We start from the raw sequence: 19389 nt of genomic DNA on the forward strand, positions 1-19389 counted from the left end.
GAGGTCTTGATTTCAGAAGTTTAACTTCTGTACAACCAAAGGCTGTGCTACTGTGATTTTTGTTCAAAGTCCTTCCCTCTCAAACAGTTAAATATTCACCTACATTTTCTTCCAGTTTTATGGTTTCATTGTTTATATTTAAATCTTAAATCCAACTGGAAACTGATCTATATTTTCAACTTAGCCTGTAGAATGTTCCAAACTAAAAATACTGGATTGCATCAACAAAATTCTAGAAATATCACGAATTTTAAGGTTTCCTGAGAGCAATATTAGTTATTTTTGCAAATGTCTACTTAAAGTAATATTTTTACAGAGTAAAAAAAAATCTATTTCTATAAAACGAAGTAAATTGGAGGGGAAGAAAAAATGGCAATGGGGCAGATCTATTTTGGTTTAAAAATTCAAATTAATAAATATTTAAGAGTACTAACTACTATAGTTGGTCTTGATGATCGTTTTGGTCGATGATTAAGTAGTATATCAACAGCTCCCACTACTTCAGAGTCGATTGCCACCAAAAGTGCATCTGCGGACTTTAAAAAAAAAAAAAGTTAAAAATGAAAATGGAGGGAAAAAGGTAAACTATTTTTACTAATTCATAAAGAAAACTATTTTTTTTTTAATTTAAACTGTATTATATACAGTAATACTGAATTTTTAAAAATTTAGACTATCCAAACAGAACATTTGCTTGCCTTAGCCATACTTCTGTGTACCACAACACACACATTTTTATTCTGGTTTCACTGCTTGAGCTGATCAAATAATGAATGCTTGATAGTGGGGTTTATTAATGACACAGGGCTGATATAGGTAGTATTTAAAGTTGATATGTTATTTTTTCCAAGATGTTTATTTACTCTTGAACACTGGATCAAAAGAATCCTAACATTCCAAATCTATAAAAGAAATTGCCAAGAAAAATTACTACAAGCAAAGGATATAATCAATACAACCATGAAGTTAGGGGACAATGGAAAATAAAAGCAGGAGGAGCTGCTGTTCTCGTCTTTAAAGCACATATGGCTGACTGAAATTGTGTAAATCATGACATTAATATTAGCAATCTTTTTCCTTTTTTGGCCTTGCTGCACTGCTTGTGCTTTCTTAGTACCCTGACGAGGGATTGAACCCAGGCCACGGCAGTGAAAGCTCTGAGTCTTAACGAATGGACAGCCAGGAAATTCCCAATATTAGCAATTTTACCAAGTAAAAATCACAAAGAATTTTCTCTGAGGAATCAATGTCCTCAGAGACAAAGAGAAGTGACTTTACAGTTTGACTCCCAAACTATAGCTCATTTTGAAACTCCAACTCTGATAGGAGGAAAAAAGTAAATACAAGCAGAGTAAATGGAGACTTTTCAGCTTCTCAGTGTAACAAAACCTTCAGTCCTATTATGGTACTTAGCAACTGAGATCAGGTTTTCGGTTTCATTTTGTTTGGCTTAAGGAAAACCATAAAGGCAGAAGCAAAAAGCGGGGATAAGTAACAATTTAATCTAAGAAAACACTGATTATTTTCAGTATATACATTTTTAAACTATTATAATCTTTAATAACTATTTAAATCAACATTATCTCCCATAAAAGTGAAACTGTATCAGATCTTTAATCTTTGTAGCTGAAAAGAATAAAGCTTTCATCCACTTTATCTAGATGTTAAAAATAGGACTAAAAATGGCAGACTTTATCTGGATGTCTAAGAATAGGACTAAGCACCCCAAGGAATCGGATGGGGCCACATTCAACCATTAGGAACTGCCTGTGTATTCCCATAGGAAAAACTCCTCACCATCACGGGAAATTTAATTCATTATTTTATCCCTTAAAACTTTAAGGTTTCACTGAGCTGTAGCCTATTCTTTAAAATCTAGCACTATTATTATTCTGCTTTGCATACATTTCTAACTTCAGTTTGGTACTTGGTCAAGTGAAACAAACAAAAAGAACCATGTGTTCATTTCTACGAAACAGTTCACTTATGATTTTTAATTTTAACCTATAAAGCTAGCTAACTATAGTAATGCCACTGCTCTCAAAGTCCAAACACCAAGCAATACCGATCATCTGAAACACCATCGTGAATTCAGCTGTACATTTCTTCCCAAACCATACTGAGCTGTCACAAACTAACTTTATGGGCATTATTCCTTAGAAGGACCTGCCTCAACCACACTGACTTAAGAGTTGTCTATAAATTACAGATATCTGGCTTTCCCAAGTACCCTTCCAGTCTTTATTGAATAAGAGAACAGCTAGATTAAAATCAACAAAGAAGGGAGGAAGGACAAAAAATTGCTAAAAGTTGATCACTGAGAAGATAAAATATCAGCATACCAAAACCACTATCAATTCAAAGCAGTCTGAAACCATTTGATGTAAGCAAAAACATATCAATAATTTCAGACTACAAGAAGCAAATAAAATGATTATACTCTTGATGAGTCCCACTTATGATGCTAAAGTTAAATTATATTCAGATACACTATTTAGTAAAGAATAAAGAAAGATTCATGTTAAATCTTTCAAAGCTTAAAAGGATAAGCTTCGGGTAGAGAAATACTTATTTACATAAAAAAAGTCAAGTAAATAACGAGTTGCCATTGACATGTTCTATACAAATGCTGTTACTTGATACATAAAAAGGTAGTTCTGAAGGGGAAAAATTATTTTTAAAATATCTATATGTACACAAAATGTCCTCATAAGTTTTGTTTCCCAATTTCTTACAGATATTTGACTATTCTTTATTAAATCTGCTTAGTACATATTTATTATGTATTAATGGAGTTACTCCCTTCTCATCTCAGACTTTGTCAACAATTCCCATACTCTTTCCTCTAAGCTCAGATTCTCATAAATTATCTATTTCCTTACCAACAATAAAATTTCCACCTTGGTATTCTATTTACTGCTCTTGTCTTCCACAGGACCCTGGTCCTTCATTCGCAGAAATACCAAATCCTAGCCCCTACCTCCCAAAACATGAAATACTTCCTCACTCTTTGCTGACTTGACTTCATCCTCTCTCTTGAGCAAGACAAGGTCCCTGCTATCAAGCAGCTTATTTGGTGGGAGAAGTTGTCGTTGTTTAGCTCTTTGCGACCCAATGGACTGCAGCCTGCCAGCTCCTCTGTCCATGGAATTTCCCAGGCAAGAATGGAGTGGGTTACCATTCCCTTCTCCAGGGGATCTTCCTGACCCAGGAATCGAACCTGAGTCTTCTGCATTGCAGGCAGATTCTTTACCACTAAGCCACCTGGGAAGCCCATCTTTCTCTTACCACTCAAGTTTTCTTTCTCTCATTCTGCCAGACTTCTAAAACTCATGCGTGTCATTTTCTCTAATTCTACTGATGCCAGAGATTCAAAATCCAATGGCCTTTCCTATCATTTTCCTGATTTTTAACCAACTAAGAAAACTGTTTTTTTGTTTTTTCACAACGGTCCATGATCCTAACTCCTTTAATGAAATCCTCTCCTTCTAAAGACGTTTATTAATGTAGATGCTCCCTGAGAGCATCAGGGAATCAGCTCTAGTTGTTTGCTCTTCTCTGTGATTTCATCCATTCTCACGGTGTCGGATCATCCTCATGCCCATGACTGCTGTATTTCTCCAGCCCAACCTCTCCCTAGAGATGTAAGCTTTCCATTGAAAACTTCCTGATAGCCCCAAAATAAACAAGGCTAAAACCAGAATTCACAGTTCTCTGCCCCAAGTTTGACCTAGCTTTGTAACTTCCTGTTTTCCTTTCATCATTCTCCCAGTAACCCATGTTTATGATTTTCAGATCATCTTGGACTCTTTCTCAATCCTCCCTTCCAAAGTTAAATACTCACTAAGTTCTATCAATTCTTCCTTCACAATATCTCTTACATTTGCCATTATTTTTCCCCTATTCTCATAGCCACTATTCCGGTTCAGACTTTAACCTCTTCTTATCTGGATTACTATAAAAACTGCTCACCCAAGCTGTTTATAGCCTTCCCCATTTCCTGTTTTTTTAATCTATACACAGCCACTAGATTAGTTTTCCTAAAATACCACTGTATACATCACATCCTTTCTCAAAAATCTTGTAATGATCCCATTATTTATCACATAAAACCCAAATTCCTTAGACCGGCATTCAGGCACTTTTCATCAGTTTTTAGTTATTTTTCCAGGTATTTCCACTACCATCCAACCCAAATATCTTGTTCAAAAAGCCTAAGTCAAGTCACTGTCTCAAGAACACATATTGTACTTATCTTTGTTTATATCCTTCTCTATATCCTGTTCCCCTCCTATCTATTAAATACATATTTTTTACAGTTGTTTTAAGTAATAGTGTAAAAGCATGGACTCTGGCAGTCAGAACCTGAGTTCAAATTCCAGATCTGGCATTTATGGAATAAGTTTGGGCATGTTACTGAAGCTTTCTGTACCTCGGTTTCCTCCTCTATAAAACAGGGATAATAGTAGTACCTAACTCATAGGGCTTTTGTAGGGATTAAGAAGTGACTATATTTGCAATTATTAATATCTCAAGGCTTGAGCTCAATTGACACTTCCATGAAAGCTTTCTTGATAGTGCCAATCCACAGTGATCTCTTTCCTATGTTTCCAAAACACTTATGGTAAACCACTAAAGTTTAAGAATAAAACAGGGCTTCTCAATAGTGGCACTACTGACATTTTGGACCAGATCAATCTTTGTTGTGGGGGCTGTCCTGTTCACCATAGGATCATTAATAGCATCGCTACCTTCTACCCACCAGAGGCCAGGTACAAACCCACCCCTTAACTGCAAAACCAAAATGTTCCCAGATATTGCCAAATGTCCCTGAGGGACAAAATTGTCCAGTTGAGAGTCACTAGTATGACACAAGATAAAATACATGAGAGCACTTTATAACCCCTAAGCAATATACAAGGATCAATTATCATTACCACTCAGCACGTAGGAAATATACTTTTCTATTAATTGATTTAAAATTCATTGTTCAATTCATTTTAACATACTTTTGTACAGAACTCATGTTTTACTTATTCATTTCCACAAAGACACCCAACCAAAGGTTTTGGACATTTGTTGACTGAGAAATAAGACACAGGTAACCCAGGACAGGACACGGTGAACTAGAAAGAGCATGGGATTTGCGGACAGAAGAATTGGTTCAAATCTGAGCTCTTATTTATTTTAGAACTTTGGGCAATACATTACAGTCTATGAGCCTCAGTTTTCTGCTCTATAAAATATAACATCTATATAGGCTGGCTATGACATTCAAATATGTTCAGGTATCTGAAAGAACCATGTAAATTACAGAAATTTTATATACAGACATATATAAAAAGAAAATGATTATTGTACCATAATATCTCCTGTATATGGAATCATCAGAGACTTCCCTTGTAACCTTATTTTCTAGGTAACTGAAGCTTATGCTTTTAAGTATTTAACTTTAAAATTTAAACAATTTTGACAGAATTTTTCTGCTTTCAGAAGTACTATATATATTCCTCTTTCTTCTCAAGCAATATATACTGAACGTAACTTAATTTTCCCTTACTGACTCTGGGCTATTGTTATAAACATTAATTACCACAACATACAGTTCCCTTAGAGATTATCAGGTATGTTAGGCTGTTGATCTCCTTAAATAGAGTCAGAGGTACTGTGCCTAACTTTGTTCCACTGTAGCCTCATGCCTCTTCTGTTGCTCCCATAATTCTCTATGGATTAGAAAACTAAGTAAGTTTGTTAAAAGTGTAATCTAAAATGAGAAAAAAAAGAGTTGAGAGAAGATTCCAGATAAAGTTCATAAATGGGAAACCTCATCACATCTAATCTGGCTGATCAGGGGTATTTTTTACTTATTTTCTGGTTCTTGGTGGTATTCTGGATAAATGAAATTTCTGGAAAAGCAATTTTTTTCTACTTAAACATGTATATACAGAGAGGATACCACATGTTGTAATACATATATATATAATATTTATAATAGAAATGTATATAGAACTAACCTATTTTTTTTTTTAATCTATGAGTATTTCCTGATATCACTCTTTAAAAAGGCTCATTAATTTAAAGCAACAACATAGCAAATGCTCAAACTATTTGAAAGGAAAAAAAAGAGCCAGAATTCAAATGCAAAGTCCCATGATAAGCAAAACAAAAAGGAAGGAAAATAACATTAAATTCCTTCACATCTCTGAACTAAATTCTTTCAAGATACACATGCCTACTTTTTTACCTGAACTTCTATGAAGACAAGCAAGAAAGGTCAATATTTTCCAATTTAAAAAATCTCATTCACATTTAGTTATAAGTAAACACTAAATTTCAGACAAAAAGAAAAATTTAATTAAACTTAGGAGAAAATCAAAGTCAAATTGAAAATTGCTTTGTATGTGAGAAGTACTTTGTTCTTATGCTTGTAAGTTATATGGGCCACAGAAATACCTGTTCCTCTGATACTTCCAGAATACTTCTACTATTTTTAGATATATAAGATAAATAGTAATAAGTAATAAAAACAAAGTCATCTTTAATAAGTCATAATAATTTACCTCTGTTGGATGTTTTAAAACATATAAGATGAGGAGGAGTGATAATTGGGGGAAAAAATCAAGTCAAAATATTATATTTTTTAAAAAGGCTTTTTTTGGTTTGTTTTTAAATTTTTAGTAGCTCAAAACAAAAGGTGAAAGAGAAAAGAAAAACAGAAAGCAAGAAGGAAAAAAAGAAAGGAAGGAAGAGAGGAAGAAAACTAGAGAGAAAGGACAGAACATGGCATATCTAACAGTACTTAAAAGCTACTGGATAAAATTATCTAGCCTTGTACCTGACAACCGTAGTCCAAAAGAAGCTGCAGTATATCCAAGTTTTCGTTTTCAATAGTTATGGTAACAGCATTTCTCCCAAGCACATCTACGCAATTTATGTTCAAGTCACCTGAACTGTTTTCCTCCAAAATCTTTTTAACCATATAATAGTCACCTAAATAACAATACACAAACATAATTTAATATCCATGACACATTAAATAAGAACAACTATAAAGAAAACTTAGCTTGATGATTTAAAAGATTAAAAAACCTAAACTCATTTTTGTATATGGAACTATGCAAAGAAAATGTGAATATTTCCTTGCTGAAAACTTATACCCTGATTAAAAAATGATATGTACATCAGCAACAGAAAAAATAGAAAAATTTTAAATGTACAGTTTAAAATATAAGTTGTTTAAAATGCAAAACTGATTGATGATAAGGAGAAAAACTTTTAGAAGATATTTATAATAATAAAGAATGTCTAAAAGTACAGACTGAGTGCTAGGAAAATAAGATAGAAAGGATTTAAGTTTTATATCTCAAATACATACACACATTTAATTGTTAAATGGTTAAAAACAAGATCTAGTAATAAATGGAGGCTGTTATGAAGAGGTTTACTTTGGAAAAGCAGTGAATGTATATATGCACATTAAGAGGGAGAGATGCCCGAAATTACTAGTCTCCTCCCCACTCTACCAACACACACACACACACACACACACACACACACACACATCTCATTAATGAAGCTGTTTAGGTTACATGATGGGATATTCAGCTCACAGAACTCTAAAGCAGGACTATGATTAATGCTCGTAGAGGCCAATGTCAGACTATTTCAAAATGAAATCTGACCTGTCAGGATTATGCAGATTAGCTTCTGCCTCACTCTACCCCACATCAAAACAGCTAATGAATGGGGGAAAATGAGAATAATTATGGAGTAATCATTTTCACAGAGGGCCCACTATACTTGTCTGCTAACCAGCTGGTGCAGTAAGTAAAAGGGGAAAAAATCAAAAGAGAAATGCTAATTAAATGGAGAAAAAAAGCTAAGTGGGTTTTGCTTTATTTCATCTTGCTTTTTAAACGTAAGATGAATAAACCATTTAAAGTGACTTGCAAATATAGCTGTTCCTTGTCAGTCTATGAATAAGAAACAGGAAGAGAACAATCAGAGTGGAAACCAGAAGGAAAAAGAAATGAATGATTTCATGATACAGAAAGAGAAATTCTAAAACTGGACTGAGTGAATAACAAAGAAAAGTAACAGATTTTTTTTTTTTTTGGTTAACATTTCAAATTACACTATTATTTTTAACCAGTGACTTTTAAGTCCTCATTTTTGGAAGGTGTTGAATGGTAGTTTTCTTGGTGTATTCCTTAGTTCCCTCAAGAAAACCAGTCAGAAAAAGAAATTATTTCCTCAAAGCACTATTAGTTTATATTTAAATACTAATGCTCCATGGCAAAAACTTAAAACTTATCACTTTGCAAAGTGAAGTTCTGAATCACAAGTTGAACCAATAGTGAACATGCAGATAGATCAGTGAAAATTTATCACTAATCCTAGAAAATAACTTTAAAACCTTATTTCAGGTGAATTTACTTCAGTGTCTTAGTTGTAGGAGAATGCTACCCATAAAAACTCTGGCTCTATTTTCTTTGATTTCATGATGTGCCTAGGTGAGGAACATTTTTTTTCTTTATCCTTGGGGCTCATTTCTGAATCTGACTCTGCCCTTCATTAATATGCAATATCTCAGCCATTTGTTCTTAAAATATTGCTTCATTTCCATATTATTCTTTCTCCTATTGGAACTCCTTTAGGTATTATGTTAGATCATCCTATTCCAAATTCTGTGTCTCTAAAGGTATATTTTTCTTCTTTCTTCCTCTCTTTTCTGCTTCAGGATAAATTCTTCACATTTCTCTTCAAGTCATTTATTCCTCCTTTAACTGTTTCTGCGGATTTCTCCATTCATTATTTTTTTTACTGTCTATATTTTTTATTTCTCTAAGCTTTATTGGATTCCTTTCAGAATCTTTTGATCTACTTTATGTTTTCATTATTTTAAGCTTTTTGTCATTTAAACACTTATTTTATGGTCTCTATATGACAACTGGGCTTCCCTCGTGGCTCAGTGATAAAGAAATCCCCTGCCAATACAGGAGACATGGGTTCAATCTCTCAGTCGAGAAGATCCCCTGGAGAAGGAAATGGCAACCTATTCCAGTATTCTTGCCTGGAAAATCTCATGGACAGAGGAGCCTGGCAGACTACAGTCCATGGGTTGCAGAAGACTCAGACATGACTTAGTGCTTAAATAACAACAAAACACAATAATTATCTGAGGGTCTTATGGATTTAACCCTATTCATTGTGTCATCTGTGATAATGAAATTTTCAATTGGGTACTGCAAACTCAACTTCATGTGGTTTAACTCTGGGAACCTAGACAGCCTAGTTTGAAAGCTTGCCCCACCAAGGATGTATGTGTTCACTTCTTCCAAATAACTCAGAGGTTCTGCTACACCACGAACCTTTTTTTATATTAATTTCTCAGTTTAGGTTTTCCCAGATCAAGAAGTTAATATTAATTTAAATTCCAAGCCAACAAGAGGCAGGAACACAGTTACAAATCTTTAGGGAAATCGTATTTAAAAGCTTCTTTGTAGTCTCCCTTTGCTGATGGATGGGTTCTTTTCCTCATCTACCCCTTTGCTAGAAGTATATAGTCCTTTATGGATCCTGGTTTCATGCTTGCATGCTGTTCCAACTCTCCACTTTGTACAAACTCAAGGCTTTGTAACTTACTTCCACATGGGCATTAAAAGTCTAATCCCAACAACGTGCAGACCATTAACTCTTGCTCCCACCCACAGAGCACTCAAATGTCTGCTTACACACTCCTCTGTTTTTCAGTCTTTTCTTTATGCTTGAGTTTTCCTTACTTTCTTGAAAGCTCAGTTATTCATTTAAATGGACATTTGTTATATTTTATCTAAAATTTCTATGTGATTTGAATCAAAAGGGTCTTCAAATTATTTAGTCAGCAATACTGTTAAGAGACAGAAAGGCATAAAGAACTATATAAATATAATTCTTACAAAATTTTATAAATTTCATGTATAACAAATGATCAAAAACAACTGCTACACATTTAAAAGTTTGAATTACTGTTTAAAAAGTAATTTGTATTGCAAATTCAGAATCTACGGCTTTATGGTTTCAAAGACTATTTCCATTACAGTTAGGGGGCTATACAAGGAAAATATAAATAAAATTCATAATAAAAATTTTATTAAAATTTCCACCCTGCCACAGCTGACACACTCACGCAAAAAAACAACCACAAACAACAGTCACAGAACCAATAAGAGACCTAGAGTGGTTCCTAAGCATTCTACTTAAGTTTAAATTTGCAAGCCATTTAAAACAATGTACTGTATTCAGAAAGCCCAAAACAGTCTTAATATTTATAATGGGTGTATATGTGAAAAGAGGTTAGTAAATTTTAAATACATAGCAAGAAGCTAGTTATAGAGAAGGATTACAGGTAAAAATGTCTTATGGGTCAGGCAAACGTAGAAATGTTTTTCATTTTACGCTAAAGTTGCTTTTGAAAGTTACATACATCTTTTCGAATATCACATACAGCAGGAAATGCAACATGATCCATTTACTTTTTTGGCTAGATGGCTGTCTTTATTCAGTGAAGGAAAAAGAAACTTTCAATCAATTCCACCAGTAAACAAACTCAACAGCAAAACTTCTCGGTCCTGTCTCCAAAATGTTTCCCATACTTATCTACTTGTACCCATGCACACACACTGCTACCTTCAGTCCAGGACACCATCATCTCTCTCCTGGACTCTGCACCTACCTCTTCACTGATGTGGCTGCCTAAACTCTACTACCGGGGTCAACAAACTTTTTCTCTAAAGGGCCATATGGTAAATATTTAGGCTTTGTGGACCATACTATCCCCGATGTAAATACTCAACCCTGTTCTTGCTGCACAAAAGTGACCATAAACCATATGTACACAATGAGCTTCAATATGTTCTAATAAAAATTCATTTATGGACACTCAAGTTTAAATTTCATATTATCTTCACATTATGAAATATATTCTTCTTTTGACTTATTCCTGACCATTTGAAATGTATGTAAAAACCATTCTTTGCTCACAGGCTTTACAGAGACAGGTGGTGGTTGGATTTGGCCTGTGGGCCCACCTCTAACCTGGCATCAGCCCTTTAATCCACTCTCCTCTCAGCAGCCAGAGTGATCATATGAAAATCAGGTTTTTAATCCTCAAGACTTTTAATCACACTTTAGTAAGTTCTATAATCTTTACTGTGGCTTACTAAGCCCTATGGGACCTAGGGCTTGCTACCATTCTGAATTTACCTAGGAGCCACTCTCTCTCTCACCATGATCTTTTTACAACCAGAGTTTTCCAAACTGCAGGTTGCAACCCATTTGCAGTCACGAAATCAATACAGCAAGTCCTAACCAACAATTTAAAAAAATGAAATCGTATATAAAAATACCAGGGTAATTCCATAGATCCTTAGCAACAAATTTTCCCTGACCACCTTGATATATTCACCCTGGCCAACTTGAGAAGGACTTCCCTGGTAGTTCAGACGGTAAAGCCTCTGCCTACAATGCAGGAGACCTGGGTTCAATCCCTAGGCCAGGAAGATCTCCTGGAAAAGGAAATGGCAACGCACTCCAGTACTCTTGCCTGGAAAATCCTATGGACAGAGGAGCCTGGTAGGCTACAGTCCATGGGGTCACCAAGAGTTGGACATGACTGAGTGACTTCACTTTCACTTTCTTTCAATTTGAGACAGTGGAGAAATGTCATAATATCAATGAAGAACTGGTGGCATCTCATTTTATTTTCTGGCATATGACGATAAATTTCAAAATCACTGAAATGGGAGCACTCATGTTGGTCAGTTTAATTTTATAGTAACCAAATTTTCAGTTAGTTGTGAAGTATGGGATGATATATGTCAAAAAATCTGTTTTTCAAACCAAGTTTCTATAACTTTTTGATTATGGCACATGTGACATTCTAGTTGAACTATATTAATGATGCTTAAAACAGATTTTATTTATTAAGAGGAAAAAATAATGAGATAAAAAATACAGTGCCAAGATCAAATTCAATTGTTGGCTCTAGAAATATAAGTAGTAACAATACTGATCAAAATGTTAACTCCACAGCAAACTTCAAATTAGTTTGAACCAAATTCTTTAAAAAAAGACAAAAACTACATGTAAGACTTTTAGAGTGAAAATGATTTAAAAATGTAGCTTTATCAAACATGCAAAAGCCCGTATTCATCATAGACCCCTAATGTATTTCCACTCACATTGCTGTGAATGAAATCTCCAAAATTAGATACTCAGAAGCATGGTATACTGACCTGTCCATAATACTCTGAATATTTCTGTAATAAGACAATTATTACTGTAATTTGTCATTTATATCTGTTAATGAAGACAATTAGTGATAATGAATATCACCTGGCAAAAGAGCAAAGCTGAAATGCTTCAGGAAAATATTATATTAATAGTATAGAAGGTAATGGTGTGGTTTTTTTTTAGAGTAAATTAGCTTATAAATTTAAAACCGCTAATATATTTTTGGATCTATTAGAAGCAATGTTTACTTTGTAATTACAGTCTGGAATATGATTTGAGACGCAATTCACTGTGATGTTACAAGTACTGTAAAACTTTGTTAATATCAGGTATATAGTATTACAGTTTCATAAATGATTTACTGTGTTGCTTAAATTTAATCTCACATACATTTAAATTATACATATTTATAGAACTGAAAAAGTACACTAATGATCAATATAAATGGAGCTACAAAAATATAAAAGGACTAGTAATGTAGCAACAAATATGACCAGAAAACAAACATGAGTTTGTTTGTTTTTTAACAGAAACTAATATTAATAATAGTGCTGATCACCATTTTATAGGTCACAAAGTTTGGGCATCCAAAGAAATTCCACTGAATTTCACAACTATAGGATATGGTATTGGATAACCCCACATATTAGTCCTGATAATTTGTTTATGTTTTTAAAAGTCACTACTTAATCACCTTTTAGTGATAGCTTTTGAACTCATTACATATTAAATTACTAATCCTAGAATTTAAACTTCTTAGTATCAATATATCTGTATGAAGTCAGTATATGAAGTCAATTATAAGGAAGATATTTAAAATACTGGAAGCAGGGAAGAAGAGGAATTATTCCTAGGTTGCAACAATACCCATGCAGTAAAACCTAATCTTTTAACATCCTCCCCGAAGTTTATAATATACTATGTAAAGGGGTTTGGCTTGGGTTACATTTGTTTAGCTTCCCAGATAAAAGACTGACTGTATACTAAGAATATCCCATCTTCCAAATCATAAATAGGCCATGTAGTTAAATTGAGCACTTGTTTCTTCCTGTGAGACAGATTAGGCCCAAACATACTTTTTTTCCTTACTGCTCCTCACAAGAGAGCATCTTCATTACACAAGAAGCTACTAAAAAGATAGGGATGTAGTCAGTTATTTCTTGATAAACCACCTTTACAGTGCCTTAACAAAATTAACTTGATAAATATTATACATTCAGATGATGAATTGTAGAAAAGAGCAGCAAATTAAAAATGAAATAAAGAAATAAGGAAACTTGTGAAATCACTACAAAGAAATACTAGCAGTACAGAACTAAGAAGTAGCTGGCTGCTCGATGATCAGTCTGTTATACAATATCCACAAGATAACTGAACCATACGGCATGCCACCACTGGTGATTTGAAAAACTCTCTTGTCCAAAATACTTACACTAATGACAATTTGTGAAATGTTTGTAGAATTGTGTCTATAGTACCCTCTTTACCTCTCCTTGCTGCAAAGTTTTCTCCCGTCACACCACATACCTCTTTATATTAGGTGTCCCTTGTCAACATAAGTTCTCGGCAGTTCCCAGTACTCTGCACTTTTTCTTCCCACTGCCATCCTCTCCAAGCCCAAACACTTCAAAGTCTCTTTTCAAACAGCTTCTTTAAAAGTCCCACTAAATACATTAAGTAAAAGTGCTATTAAACAGCAGCTTGATATTACTTCTCCTGGAAATGTTACCCATTTTAAAAGCATGCTGAAACAAAGGCAAGCAAAATTTAAGTGTAATCCAGGCATCAAAGCATGCTCCATACAATGCAACAAATCATACCACAAAGGTGACACAAGACTCTAGATTATTAAGCCCAAGAATAAGGGTGAAATTCGATTCTTTCCATCCCTCCCCTGACTCCTAAATGCTGAAATTCAAAGGCCTCCTGACATTAATTGCAAATCAAATTTCCTGAAAATGCTCTTCATGAAAAGCTGACAGGGAATGAATCCAGACTGAGTCCTTTCATCATTTTCTTTTTCTGCACAAGAACTGATGACCGATAATCAGCAAATTAAAGGATTTATACTAAAGCCACCATCTACTCAAGTTACTTTCAAAGAGCGTATGTAGCTTGCTGCTGCTGCTAAGTCGCTTCAGTCGTGTCCGACTCTGTGCGCCCCCATAGACGGCAGCCCACCAGGCTCCCCCGTCCCTGGGATTCTCCAGGTAAGAACACTGAAGTGGGTTGCCATTTCCTTCTCCAATGCATGAAAGTGAAAAGTGAAAGCGAAGTCGCTCAGTCATGTCTGACTCTTCTCGACCCCATGGACTGCAGTCCACCAGGCTCCTCCGTCCATGGGATTTTCCAGGCAAGAGTACTGGAGTGGGGTGCCATTGCCTTCTCCAGCTTAGGTGCTCCCTAAATAAAGGTATTAATCTTTTCTCCAGCCCGAAGGCCTGAAGTAAACCACTGTCTCCCACAAATAAAAGCAGCTCATTACTACACTTAACTCTAAATGAGAAAGGAAAAAGACAATGGGTGCTAAGAATCACTGCTTGATACTTCATAAAATAACACATGTATGCTGCTGCTGCTGCTAAGTCGCTTCAGTCGTGTCCAACTCTGTGCGACCCCAGAGACGACAGCGCACCAGGCTCCCCCGTCCCTGGGATTCTCCAGGCAAAAACACTGGAGTGGGTTGCCATTTCCTTCTCCACATGTATAGCCGCTCTTATTTCAACTAACCTTTACCTCTAAACTACAGCATTCTATGTCTAAAAAGAACATGCGTACTCAGAATTTTACTAGGTGGTTGGGGCAGACTTTACAAAAACTGGCACAGGAATATTCTATTTACTTTTTCTTCTAAATTTTTCAGAAAGACAAGAACCAATGTTACCTTTGAGATGATTCTGACACACTTTCAAGATCAGCAACAGCCACTATTAAGTGGCCACTACCTAGACAGCATATTCAAAAGCTGAGACATTACTTTCCCAACAAAGGTCCGTCTAGTCAAGGCTATGGTTTTTCCAGTGGTCATGTATGGATGTGAGAGTTGGACTGTGAAGAAAGCTGAGCGCCGAAGAATTGATGCTTTTGGACTGTGGTGTTGGAGAAGACTCTTGAGAGTCCCTTGGACTGCAAGGAGATCCAATCAGTCCATCCTAAAGGAGACCAGTCCTGGGTGTTCTTTCGAAGGACTGATGCTAAAGCTGAAACTCCAGTACTTTGGCCACCTCATGCGAAGAGTTGACTCATTGGAAAAGATTCTGATGCTGGGAGGGATTGGGGGCAGGAGGGGAAGGGGACTACAGAGGATGAGATGGCTGGATGGCATCACCGACTCAATGGACATGAGTTTGAGTAAACTCCGGGAGTTGGTGATGGACAGGGAGGCCTGGCATGCTGCGATTCATGGGGTCGCAAAGAGTTGGACACAACTGAGCAACTGAACTGAACTGAACCTGGATCAGCACTTGCCTAGATCTATAGAACTAATTTACATAAAAGCCAGCTATATACACTATAAAATCAAACTGTAAAATCATTTTTATTTCCTATTTTTTTTCCTTTATTCCTTAATCTGTACACAATTTTCAAAGAGCCACCCACCTAACGATAGATTAACACTGCATCTTCACAATTTCTGCTTTAGGAATTCTCAAGTGGAATACATTATGAACATTTTACACACATAGAGAAAAACTGCTAAATGAAAAAGGATGAGAAACACAGATCATCTATAGCAAATTTGCTCTCATCCTTTTTTACTTTTACTGGACAAATATAATCCATGGAAAGCTCAGTTAAAAAAAGAGTCATAGAGAGCAAGTTTAATTTCCAACCAGTAACTTCCAAATATGGATGTGTCTTTTCTATCACAAATGATTTTCATTCATTCAACTACAACTACATCAATAAAACTCAGTAGTTTAAAGAGTACAGACTCAAAATAGATCCTAGTTCTACTACTTCCTAACTAATGTAACCTTGGGCAAATTAATTATAAAGTTTTGCTAAGCCTCATTTTCCTCATTTGGAAAACAGGGGTAACAACATATCTGGCTCACGGGGTTGTGAGGATTAAATGAAATCATCTATGAAAAGCATATGACTCTACCCAGAAAGCTGTCTGAGTAAACGTTTGCCATTTGGCTTGATGAAAGCTCCAAAGTAATAGTGGAAACCATAGCTACTTTAGGAAATTTTTCACTTTTAGATTTGGTTTGGGTAACCCTGAAAAAGGTTTAACTATTAGTGAATATAAACAAACAAAAAAAAAACCTGCTATAATTCAAATTTAAATTTATTTTTTAGCATAAATGTATATCATAAGTACATGTAAGAAATAAGCCATTTTTCAAAATCTAACCCAAGAATTCATTTCAACATACCTGAAACAAAAAGTACCTATTTCATCTCACTTGTTAAAATTGTTTTTAATTTACATGTGAGAGAAAAAGCATACATATTTACTTTTCACCCTACCTCCAAAAGCCAAATCTCTCCAAGGATCTTACTGATGTTATAAAAAGGAAACTAACAAAGAATACCAAGGCTATTTCAAATGGCATGACTGGACAGGCTACAAAGCTATCATACATTAAAACACTTGAGATATGTCATGCAATAATCCTAAATACACACACCATACAAGTATTTACTCAAGCTATGTTCCATTATGACATTCCTCTGTCCTCAGTTTGACAAGAACATTAAATTGCCTCTCTTGACATAATCTCTGTTTGCTTTAAAATAACCGTTGCTCAGTAAGCTGGGGTAGAAAGAAGTAGCAGCCACTTAGTAATTCTAGTATAAACACAATCTGTTCCCCACCCTCCACCCCGAGTTTTTTTTTTCCCCATCTGAGAGAAATTTTAAAGGAAGAGAATTCAGACTATCTACTCCAAAATACTAAAAATTTTACATAATCCACAGACAGTGACATTTATGAGGTTGTATGTTTCTTTACATTTTCAAGACTACTCCAAACTGTGTCCATGGTGGACTTCCACATATGCTTTCATCATATAATTTAATACTATTACATAAAAGCATAAAAGTTACTCACGATGGACACAGGTAGACTTTGCTTATACTTAAATGTGTTTTCAAAAAGTTGTGTAAATAAAATCCTATCTCAAAAACAGTGACAGGAGTTAGGGAGGCTGTCATTTATTTAAAAAACACAGAGACCAAAAAATCCTCTGTAATCTTTTCACAAGGTTAAGTTGCTCTTTGGGTTTATGTTTTGGAAGTTTGCATGATCCTAAACATTTTTCCTAAGTAAGCATGGCCATTGGAAGCCAAGCTGAATAAATTTACAAAGAAAAGTTAGAACGCTTTTTTACATATAGGAAATAAAAGCAGTCTTCGGGCAATGAATTTCCCATTCTTTTTATTATATTCATCAATAGAGAGATGAACGCTTAAGTGAAGAGACGTTATTATGGCCATAAAACTGATCGATTTCCAGATTAAAGAAAAAGAAGAAACACATTAAATATATTCCAAATCTTTGCCCTGTAATTATTTTGTTCGTTGCTGTTTGGTCGTGAAGTCCTGTCCGACTCTTTTACGACCCCAAATTATTTTGTACTACCTGTATTTCCCGAAGAAGGAAGAACAATAAACCTTTCTCTCCTATAAAAAGCATGAACAAAGCTGTTCCGTAAATTTGGAGAAACTTTGGAACTTAGAATTTTCGGTAAAGTTCTGTCTTTATGTCCACCTAGGATACTAAAATACCTAATCCCATCCAACAATCACAGAACACTGGGTGGCTGGAGTTAAATAATACAAGTAACGTTTAAAAAGAAAGAAAGAAAGAAAACAAAAAACAACTGAAAGCCCATAAGCAAGAGAAACCCCAAGCAAGGACATGGGATTTTAGGACTGAAAAGTCCCAAACTAGACAAAACCTCTGGGCTTCCATAAAGAACTGAAACCCCAAAGGGGAGATCAGGAGACCCAGGTGGGCAGTAGCGGAGCTGAGGCTGAAACCCTAGCAGCGTCTCGGCTCCCACGACGCTACCTCAACTCCGGACCCCACGAAAGGAGACCAAGGGCAGAGCCGCCGCCCCCAGGCGCGGGGCTCCGAGGGCGGCACCCGCGGCTGCTCCCGCCCTTCAGCTCCGCACACCCGAGGCAGAGGCGGTGCCCGGCGGCCCCAGTGATGCAGCGGGCGCGGCGGGAACAGACGCTCGGCGCGAGAGCAAGAGGGAATGCCCCAAGTTGAGGCCGGGAAGAGGGTGAGGGGTGTGGAAGGCAGGAGCATCCAAAAGCGGAGAAAGGGGCCTCGCTCTCACCCTTGTCGCACGCCAGCAAGAAAAGCTTCTCATTCAGGGTGTTCTCCTCCTTCACTTCCCGCACATCCTTCAGCGCCATCACCTCGTTTGGCGACGAAGAGGAGGATGGGGAAGAAGGCAGGGAGGAGGAGGAGGCGCCCGAGAGGTCCGTGCTCGGGTACAGGGCCGCCATCATCGCGGCCCATGAAGGGGGCAGGCCAGGGGACGGGGGCGGGGCCCCCGCCAGCCCCGACCCCGATCCCAGCCCCGCCCCCCGGCTGGAAAAGGGATGAGTCGTTCCCACGGCCGCCTCTGCTCGAGGCCCGTTGGCCCCGAAAGGCGTCGCCTCCCCACGGAGCCAGCACTCGCCTTCCACAGACAGCCCCAGACTGGTGGCAGCGCATGCGCGGCCCCGGGGCCAGCGCCCCCTCCCCAGCCGCCGGCGCCCAGGCCGAGCGGGTCCGCGCCCGTCCGGGGACGACAGGGTGGCGCGCGCCAGGGCGGCAGCCGAGCGAGGGGCCGTGCCAGGAGCCGCAAGGGCCGCGCGGGGGGCGGCCCGGCCAGAGAGGACGACGAAAATCGGTGGGAGAGGAGCTCCAAGAGGAGATTCTACACGCGCCGGGCTCCAGGGCCCTGGGAATCTTCAGCCGAGCAGGGCCCGGAGATGTTCGCGGCTCTCCTCACGTCATCTTCTGCTCAGCGCTAGCTACGACGAAGGAGTGGGATCGGCGGTGGGTGGGGCCTGAGACGGAGGCGGGGTCTGAGAACACCCCGCCCTCTACCCCTTGCGCTGCCTCCTGGAAGGCATCCTTGCAGCCTAGGAAAAGGAGAACGGTCGGGT

The 19389-nt window shown here is 37.1% G+C and overlaps 1 protein-coding gene across 6 annotated transcripts in view; it reads right to left on the reverse strand.

The window, feature by feature from the left end:
- Window positions 1-19188, reverse strand: part of TRPC1 (transient receptor potential cation channel subfamily C member 1) — a 61844-nt gene extending 42656 nt beyond the window's left edge. For 2 of the 6 annotated variants that reach the window (XM_061419488.1, XM_061419483.1), the window contains exons 1-3: window positions 18570-19188; window positions 6836-6990; window positions 435-536 (exon numbers count right to left, since the gene is read on the reverse strand). In XM_061419488.1, the coding sequence (XP_061275472.1) occupies window positions 435-536; window positions 6836-6990; window positions 18570-18744 (432 nt within the window). In that variant the 5' untranslated portion in view covers window positions 18745-19188. The remainder of the gene's footprint in view (window positions 1-434; window positions 537-6835; window positions 6991-18569) is intronic. The other 4 variants (XM_061419497.1, XM_061419475.1, XM_061419507.1 and 1 more) reach the window with 4 other exon arrangements.
- Between the last annotated feature and the right edge of the window lie 201 nt (window positions 19189-19389).

This window comes from Bos javanicus, chromosome 1 (assembly GCF_032452875.1).
Source record: "Bos javanicus breed banteng chromosome 1, ARS-OSU_banteng_1.0, whole genome shotgun sequence".
Taxonomy (NCBI): domain Eukaryota; kingdom Metazoa; phylum Chordata; class Mammalia; order Artiodactyla; family Bovidae; genus Bos; species Bos javanicus.